Source organism: Alosa alosa, chromosome 16 (assembly GCF_017589495.1).
Source record: "Alosa alosa isolate M-15738 ecotype Scorff River chromosome 16, AALO_Geno_1.1, whole genome shotgun sequence".
In the NCBI taxonomy this organism is placed as follows: Eukaryota; Metazoa; Chordata; class Actinopteri; order Clupeiformes; family Clupeidae; genus Alosa; species Alosa alosa.
Window position 1 is genome coordinate 13,928,367 of NC_063204.1, and position 9,259 is coordinate 13,937,625.

Genomic DNA, 9,259 nt, shown 5'->3' on the forward strand with positions numbered 1-9,259 from the left:
ATGGTGCATAGACCTACTGGACTGTGATTTGATTACACATTGCAGCATGAGCACCCCAACACACACACACAAACACACACACATCGACCATATGTTTAAAGAGAAAGGGTTTTCTTCTAAGACAAGTGTTGTTTTTCTTCCCAGTGTTGCCTGGTAATACAACAAATGTGGAGGCTACTGGGGTTTTGGTCACATGTCCAACTAGTCTGCTAATGTGATCTGATTAAAAATAACAGAACTCAATTTTTACTTTGGCCTCATGGCCCCATATACAACAACCCCAATTGTCACAGGAGTTTCATAATGAGACAAATGAATTTGAATAAAATTGATTCTACAGAGGCATGCACGACTTAATAAGGGCTATATTTAGACTGAGTTCATACATCCATATGATGTAGGCCTATCGGTGGATCATCCTTCCTGGCCATAATGGACAATAATTAAATGATGGATCGAAGATGTTCCACCGGGCAGCAGGATATTAGCTATATTAGGGTTATAAAGCACCATCACTCCTGCTGTTATCGCCCGTAACGTAAACAAATGTTTGACTGTCAACAACTGTCATCGCTTAATCAAGTAATCCTTGTCCATATCATGGTGTATGGATCCCCGCGCACTATTTAACAACGGATCATTCAGTGAGGAGCGTCGCTGATTGGGCGGATTAGTTGTGGAGAGCCCGAGCTCTATCCTCGAGCACCGTGCAGGCGACGCTACCCCACTCGAGCGTGTTCGGCTGACGGCCAGACATCCCATTCACAGTGTAAGTTAGCTAGCAGCATCAGCTAATCAAATCACAGGACTGTACGAGAGATAACGCATACGTTCCACTGTTTTCTGGCGAACTGTAACTAAGCACTTTCGTATCTGTAAGGATTAACGTTAACGCAAGCGTTATCTTGAAAAAGGAGAGATTCCCCTCGTCGTGTCAAGTGGCTGCGATGATTTGGACCAAGGATTTCGTCTTGGTGTCGCTTTTTATTGTCACTGCAGGTAAGATTTAAATAATTGCGACTATTATAAAAACAACTGTTACACTGATGTAACTTTGAGTACAGCATCTCCCAAACAAATGGCTAATATAGCTGATGTGTGGCGCTTGCGTGTTCAGTAGCAGGTGGAACAACAGCCGACCTGTTTGAATGAAGATGTTCCAAAGCAGGGGATGGGGACGGTGCAAACATAAACTGGTGAATCTGACAGCATTGCAACGCGCTTCTGAATTATTGTACCAAGACTAACTCGTCAATATTTTTGTCAAAAACAACTGAACAAGCAAACATAAAACAAATAAGCAAATTTGGTCCTGCTGCTCGTGTCTTTAAGTGGCTAGTTAAGCCTTTCCAACAAGCTTTGTTAGCTTAAAGGGGATCTGGCTGACGTTAACTGGTTAGCAAGCTAGTGAGTTAGCCTTCTTAAAATAGGAATAAGGAGCCTTGAGAACTTGCTGGTTGACGGATGAAACAGCAGTCTCAATATAGTGCACTAGGCAATTCAGATTAATTTACCCGAAATTAACGTTGAAGACGTTTTAAATCAATATTATCGATGAGGTATTTTTCACTTGGACTCTTGTGAACAATTCTGCCAAAAGCGAAATAGAAATGACTTAGAGTAGCCTAATGTTAGTGGAAACCATCTGGGGATGCAGGTCGAGCTTTATTTCGTAGTTAATTAACGTGGAGCTTGCTAAGCTAGTTTTACACTGCCTGTGGGACTTAAGAGGCATTGTTCCTCGCAGTACAGTCCAGTGCTCCACCTGTGCACAAACACTTCAACAGTCCATCAACTAACACCTAACGGTAGACGGTTTGGGCGGGAACAATCCGCTATTTTTTATTCAGGGGTTAAGTCAATGCACAGCAGTGACGTGCTAAAGGTTGTCCACTTTGTGTGCACTTGTTTTAAATGTCGACGCTATTTGAGTCTCCTCTATCCAATTGTAGTTGTTAGAGGGCTGTGATGTGGACAGCTGTATGTAAATCCATATAGCTTATTAGTTGTGTAAATGTAAATTAGCATGTTGTTTTCGTCTAATATCATCAGACGGGTAAAATGGGTAAGCGCTGTGCGTTAACCCTAATTGGTGTGCCTGTGTTTGGATGAATGGAAGAAAACAAAATAGATGGTGTATTATTAGTTGCATTCCATTCTAGCCAAGAAAGCGCAGATGGCACGCAGCGTTGATTAAGATTCCCTGCCCTCGCGTCTTGCGACTGTAGTTAAAGGGAATTGCTCTCTGATGGAGGCATATAGATTTGCGTACATCTGACACAAGCTTAGCTCGTTTGTGAATAACATCTCGGTTTATGTATGGATTGGTTTCACCTCGCATGGCGGTTTATTGGCAAGGATATCTCTCCGAGCGAAAGAGCATTTTCAGCCATTTTATTGAGTGCTGGCTTGTCCCGTAACGGGACGCCGAGAGCGCGCTGTTTTACCCATCAGTAAAGCGCGACTGAGGGCTGGTTTGATATTCAACATTGAACCGCTCAGTGCGTTCATGCATATTGATGTTTTGGAAATTCGGTGGAATTCCCTGGGACCTCAGTCTGAATGCTAGGTAAAGAAAAGGGGTGGGGTTGTCATGTGCGCCACTGGGGGCTTGGGACGTGTGTGTGTGTGCGCGCGCGCGTGTGTATGTGGGAGGGGGTGGAGATGACTCATCTGTTGTGATGTAATCTTCCTGTATGGGCTTCAGATCTTTGAAACGCGCCTTGTCAATTAGCTGGCATGGCCGTTCGCTCGCTTGCACCTTGCCCGTCTCATTGCGCTGGTGATGTGTTTTCCTTGTGTACACTGGGAGGGGTGGCGGAGGTAAACCAGTCAGGATGAGCCGCTAATCCGGGAGCGCCTTAACGAACTGCCCATCTTCTGCCGCCTGCACGTGGCTGAGGGGCAGCATCTCTCAACAGCCGCTGACCCTCAACCACAACTGGCCCAAAGCCGCCGCAGGTCCGCATCCGAGCCCCATTAGAATTAGAATCAGTTGGGCCGATCCAGAACCAATTAGAACCAGTTTAGGGGGCAATCCAGGTCTGTTTTTGACCAGTTTAGGCGCTGATCTAGGTCTGTTTTGACTAGTTTAGGTTCTCATCTAGGTCTGTTTTGGACCAGTTTAGGGGCCCACCAGACTGGGGCTGGATCTCCTCCACAAACAGACAGACAGGCTGTGAATAGAAGCTGCCGCCCACAAGTTTAATGGTGTGCCAGATAGTAGGAGTCAGTGAGAGATGGAGAGAGGGAGATGGATGATAAAGATAAATTAATATTAAATGTTAATTCAATATTAATGAATGAGTAATAAATCAATATTAAATGCTGGGTCTCTCTCAGGTGGGGGCCAGCCTGTGTGCCCCCTCCCACCCCTCCCTGCGTATGACCGTCTGTCTGTAGAGTAATTACATACATGTGTCTGTCATCATTGTGATGACAAATCCAGCCAATCATGCTGAGGTCTGCTGGTCTGAGAGCTTCAGATGCCAATCTGCTCGGGCTGAGCCTCTCTCCCAGGATAAGCCAAAGCAGCGCGCACGTGCGCCTCACTATCGCACTCGCCATGACGCGCCACGGCCATCCAGCCCTGAGCGGCTCGTGTTTGTAAACACAACATTATTGATTTCAGCTTACCGCCGCCTCAGTTTCAATTTTACAGCCGGTCGCGCTGGGACGTGTGTGCCGTGCGAGCGCGTTTATCTGTGTGTGTGTGTGTGTGTGTGTGTGTGTGTGAGGGCTTTTCTCTGCCATGCATTATTCACTTTTGGACAAATTCTGAATGATAAGTCTATCCGAATGCTGCTGCATGCTGGGGGTAAGCCAGGGCTTGTGCAGAGGGACACAGCCTGCTTACTGCTGCATCAGGACCACAGTAATTAAACATGTTGGAGACTGCTGTTGTCCACAGAGCATCAGGACGTTTTCACAGGGCTACACGGATGACCAACAAGGGGCCAGAGAGGTTAAAAAACGGACAGAGGAGTTGTTAAAAAGTGACTTGAGGCCAGTGAAGGACACACACACACACACACACACACACACGCATGCACATTCAACCTGTGAGTCGAGGCAGCAACTGGGGGTGTCACCTGCGGAACATCCTGTAATGTTCTTGTGCAGGGACAGAGTATACTGACACAATGCCACACACATGCACACACGCGCGCACACATACAGGTCTCCAGAGTCGTCCCTGCTCATGTTCTAACAGTACTGTACAAAACACAGAAGCATCAGCCTGTAGCGTCAGTCACTTACACTCTAGTTAGCTCTTGCTCGATCTGTGTGTGAGAGAGTGCCTGTGTGTGTGTGTGTGTGTGTGTGTGTGTGTGTGTGTGTGTGTGTGTGTGTGTGTTAAACTGATAGATACCCAGGTGGCAGCGCGTTTGAGGCAAGTTCTCCATCCCCCCACCCTCCAGGGAGGGAGAGACAGAGAGAAATACTGCCTGCCCTACAGGATGTCCCCTGAAACAAAATGGCTCCCAAGGGGCCTGGCTCCTCTATTCTCTCCCTGGTGATTTTGAGCCGAAATGGCAGATTCAGGCCTGCGATGCTCCGCAGGAAACACAACAACTGCATCATCAACGGCGTCTCTCCCTACCTGTGTGCTCTCTGCCAAAACACACACATTGATTCAGGCACGCACACACACACACTCGTACAAGAGGACTTGGCTGCCGATTACAGCCAGCAGATTGAAAACAGCGCTGGTCAAACCACAGGGACAGTGAGACCACACACACACACACACAAACACACACACAGAAACAGTGGTTATGTAAGCATAGCAGAGCATGGCTGGCAGAAAGGCTGGGGTGAGGACTTTTTGAATAGTCGAATAACGAATATTTATAGAATATAAGTTTATGCAATTGTTGTAACATGTTAAGCATATTTTTGCTTGAAATGCCCGCCATCCAACACCATGGAAGACTTGATATGTCTGCCCTTTGGTGTGAATATTCAATACCATTTAGGGCTTATACGGTAACCAGTTCATCAAAAAACGACTAAATGGGTCATGATCCTACCCAGTTAAAGCATTACATAGTGCATTATGTGTGTGTGTGTAGTCTACTCTATTGTGTGTTTTTGTATGTGTGTGTAGTGCACTCTGGTGTGTGTGTGTGTGTGTGTGTGTACTCTATTCTGGTGTCTGTCAGGCTGGCTGTGGGTGTGCGCTGGTGTGTGTTGCAGCCTGTGCTGTGCCCTGGTGGTGTGGCAGAGGGCCCTCGGTTCTATTCTGATGCCCAGAGCAGATGAGAGGATTGTCTCCCATGGCCGCTGCTGTCAATGGCTGCCCAACGGATCAGTCGAGCCAACAAGCGTGATGCCAGTGGAGCATTCTCCTCTCCTTTCCTCTCCTCTCCTTTCCTCCTTCTTTTGTCTTTCCTCCTCTCCTCTCATCTCATCTCATCTCATCTCATCTCATCTCATCTCATCTCATCTCATCTCCTCTCCTCTGCTCTGCTCTCCTCTCCTCTCATCTCATCTTCTCTCCTCTCATCTCCTCTCTTTCTCTATACAACTCCATTCATCCCTGCAGCCAGCGTTAGTTTCTCATTACTTACTAATTATGGGAATTAGCTCAGTGTTTTATTTGAGAAAGATACATTATGAGAAAGTTAGAAAACCTTATGTAGGAAACATGTATAGTGGACAATGCAGGTGCCCTATATACCGATTAAATGAGTGTGTGTCTGTGTCTGTGTGCGCGCGCTTGCTCAGAGCCCTGTCACTTTCCCAGGGTATATTATGTATGTTTGCAAACCGAATTGGTCTCCCTGAGGGAAGGACCAGATGACCTGAGGGGTACTAACAATTTATTCAGGTCACAGGGTGGGAGTGTGTACGTGTGTGTGTGTTTGTGTTTGTGTGTGTGTGTACCTGACTATAATGTGATATTCAGGTCACTTGTGTATGTGTGTGTGTGTGTGTGTGTTTGGCTATAATGTGTCATTCTAGTCACGTGCGCATGCCTGACTGCACTGGCTACAGATTATACAGTATTCGAGTGCGGTAGAAGAAGCAGTTTATATTTGCTGTGTGTTCGACGTCTGGAGAGACCGTCTGAGAGGTTGAGACGGTCAGGTGGCTTTGCTTGTTAGAGCTACACCCTCAGCAGTGGAAGGGGTGAGGGGTCAGGTATCCTTAGTAACAGGAGACTAGGTGTGGAGGGGTTGTTTAGTAACAGGAGGGTTGCAGAGAGTTTTGGAGTGGAGGTGGGGGTTGTTAGTAACAGGAATGGAGGTGTTTTTTAGTAACAGGATAAGGGAAGTGAGTGTGTGCATGCTTGATGCTTGTGTGTGTGTGTGGGTGTCTACTTGACTTGTCAGCCAGTGTTTGGCAGACTGTGTTACATGGCTTTTCTTACTTACAATGTTGTTGTCTGGGCGAAACATCCTCAGCTTACTGGACAGAGATCTGTAATTGTGGGTGTTTCTGTGGTGGGGGGAGTGGGGAGCCTATTATATGAGTATGTGTGCTTGTGTGGTATATCTTGTGTTGGTAGCATACATGGATGTTTGATGTGTGTGTGTGTGTGTGTGTGTGTGTGTGTGTGTGTGTGGCGAGCTTTAATCTTCTCCCCGCTGTGAAGGCGCTAATCCTGTATGTGAAGGGCCTATCTGACCCCCCTTACGCTCTGCATGTGCTTTCGTGAAAAAGCACAAATAACATGCCTGTTACATAAGACTCACTCAACACAATGACAGCAGGTGTGCATCTCCACAGATTGAGCCGGCATAGATAAACAAATCAGGAAGCGACAGAGCAGAGAGCAGAGACCTGCTGCTGTGTCTGCATGAGATGGCATAGGAGAGGAGAGAGCTTTATAACCCTGGTGCTGTTTTTGAAACAGAAAACATATAGTACAACAGCAGCAGCATACTCGCGGTGTTAGTCACTCAGCCATGCGTGACTAATTGATATTCTGTATGCGCGCAGAGACTCGGCTTGGCTTTAACAGTGCCGTGGCCCAGGGAACCGGCCTGATCATATTATGTTTTCCTCATAAAGAGTGTGTGTGTGTGTGTGTGTGTGTGTGTGTGTGTGTGTGTGTGTGGGGGGTCACTCCTCACCCACCCGCCCAGAAGGACCTCCTGTCCTCGGGATCAGCAGTGTGGCCAGACACATCTGAAGCGTCTCAGTTGTGGCCTCAGCCTCAGTTGTAATGTCTTAGAACAACAACAGTGAGCTCACGCAAGCTTAGTGGCGTCTTAATCAAATTTCAGCCTCATCCCCCCTGACCCGTGTTTTTTGAGAGGGGGTTAGGGAGAGATTAGCACAGTAACCAAATGAGCAGCACTGTGGGTGCCAGAATAAACAGGAATGTGGAGACACTCGCCCTCACCTCTTGCTTCTCTTCCCCTCGCCTCTCTACTCCAGTCTTCTCTTGTTCTCGCCTTTTTTTCCTCTGCTCTCTCTCTTCGCCTCTCTTCTCCTCTCCTTTCTTCTGTGTCTTCTTCTCTCTTCTCCTCTCTTCTCTCCTCTCTTCTCATCTCGTCTCTTCTCTGCCTTCTCCTCTCCTCTCTCTTCTCCTCCTCTCCTGTCCTCTATTCTCTCTTCTCTTGACGTATTTTCCCGCCTCTTAGCCTGGTCTGATATCCTCCCTCAGAAGCCTCCACCCATCTCTATCTGTCCAGGCCGCAGCATTAAACATTTAAACCCAATTGTCCAGACACAGATTTCTCTCCGGTTGAGAGTGTTAATTTAGTTAAGCTTAATAAAGGGGATGCATTAGGCCCTGTCCCCTTAATCGCTAATAACTGTGTGCACAGTCCTGACAGGGAGACTGATCATGCTGGGAAAAAATACCAGGTCCTCAGATTTGTCATTTTTTTGTCTTATATTTTTTTCCCTCTCTCTCTCTCTTTTCTCTTTCACCCATCAATGGCTGCGCTTGAGCGGTGTAAAATTATTTCCTCCAAAATGACAGGCTTGCTTTGTTAAAGAGCTTAGATGTACTGTACGTCCACACTTGTGGGAGAGATTAGATGGAGAGGAGGACACATATCTCTGAGGGTCCTATGGAGAGTGTCCTTACTGATGGTCCTATGGAGAGCCCCTTTACTGAGGGTCCTATGGAGAGTGTCCTTACTGAGGGTCCTATGGAGAGTGTCCTTACTGAGGGCCCTATGGAGAGCATCCTTACTGAGGGTCCTATGGAGAGTGTCCTTACTGAGGGCCCTATGGAGAGCATCCTTACTGAGGGTCCTATGGAGAGTGTCCTTACTGAGGGCCCTATGGAAAGCCACTTTATTGAGGGACCATGTGTGCTGGTGTTGGTGCTGGTGGTGTGTTACTCATCATCGTGTGAAGTGTGTGCTTTTGGGCTTTTCGGGCTATACTCTGTAGGTCCTACAAGCCAAGTGAAGTCGGCGTAGTAGTTAGAACAGGGGGAAGGGGAAACTAGTGTAAGCGGATATCAGTAGTGATTTGTTTAACAATCTGAGAGACCCTCCATGCTGCTGTAAATCTGTGTGTTTAAAGAGCTCTTTTCATTACTGACCCTTCGGAGGAAACACACTACACTGTGTGGTCAGCCTCACTTCCCAGCTCTCATTTATTTTTAATCGATCAGGTCTGATAAATAGTTCATACGTAATGCGTTGCGTAATGTTTCAACTCTACAGCTGGTACGTGATTCCTGCTCTGTGCCAGGATGAGTTCTCCTCTCCTCTGTGTTGGTTCTCCTGCTTGTTAGAGGTCTGTGTTGAAGAGAACGTCGTTCCCCCTCTCCAGCTCCGGGGAGTCGGGCTCTCGCTCTGATGAATAATTCCAGCCGCTGGCCGAGCTCTCTTCCTCTCCTCCGGTTCTCCTGCGCAGTGGCTGCCGCAGAGATCCAGTGATTCCGCTGAAGAGGGGCTGACAGCAGGAGAACCTCTCAAACGGGCCCGGGCTATGAGTGACGCCGTCAGTCGTGTGAGACAGGGCCCGACCCGGACGCCCCGGGTGCTCGAGCGCCCCCACTCAGCCAACTTCCCTGTGCGGCTCAGCTGTTGGCTGTTTATTTAGTAATTATTGTTTGTCTGTGTCTAATTACACCGCTGTAGCACAGTAATTATCCCATCTCTGAAGAGCTTCATGTCAGACTGCGTACAGACAGTTATGAATTAGCCTCAGCCCCCCCTACTCTGGAGAAGATTTCACTGGCTTGGTTATAAACCCAGGGGTGCACCAGTAAGCAACATTTGTACCATATGGTTTGGTAAAGGGTCTGACGTGTAACGTGAAGGGAGTGTAGAGATGGAGCACA

At 47.5% G+C, this 9,259-nt stretch overlaps 1 protein-coding gene across 1 annotated transcript in view; it reads left to right on the forward strand.

Moving 5' to 3' along the window:
- Positions 1-695: 695 nt before the first annotated feature.
- Positions 696-9,259, forward strand: part of ncam1b (neural cell adhesion molecule 1b) — a 115,936-nt gene continuing 107,372 nt past the window's right edge. Inside the window, exon 1 of the mRNA XM_048267010.1 lies at positions 696-999. Coding sequence (XP_048122967.1) covers positions 948-999 — 52 coding nt within the window. The 5' untranslated portion in view covers positions 696-947. The remainder of the gene's footprint in view (positions 1,000-9,259) is intronic.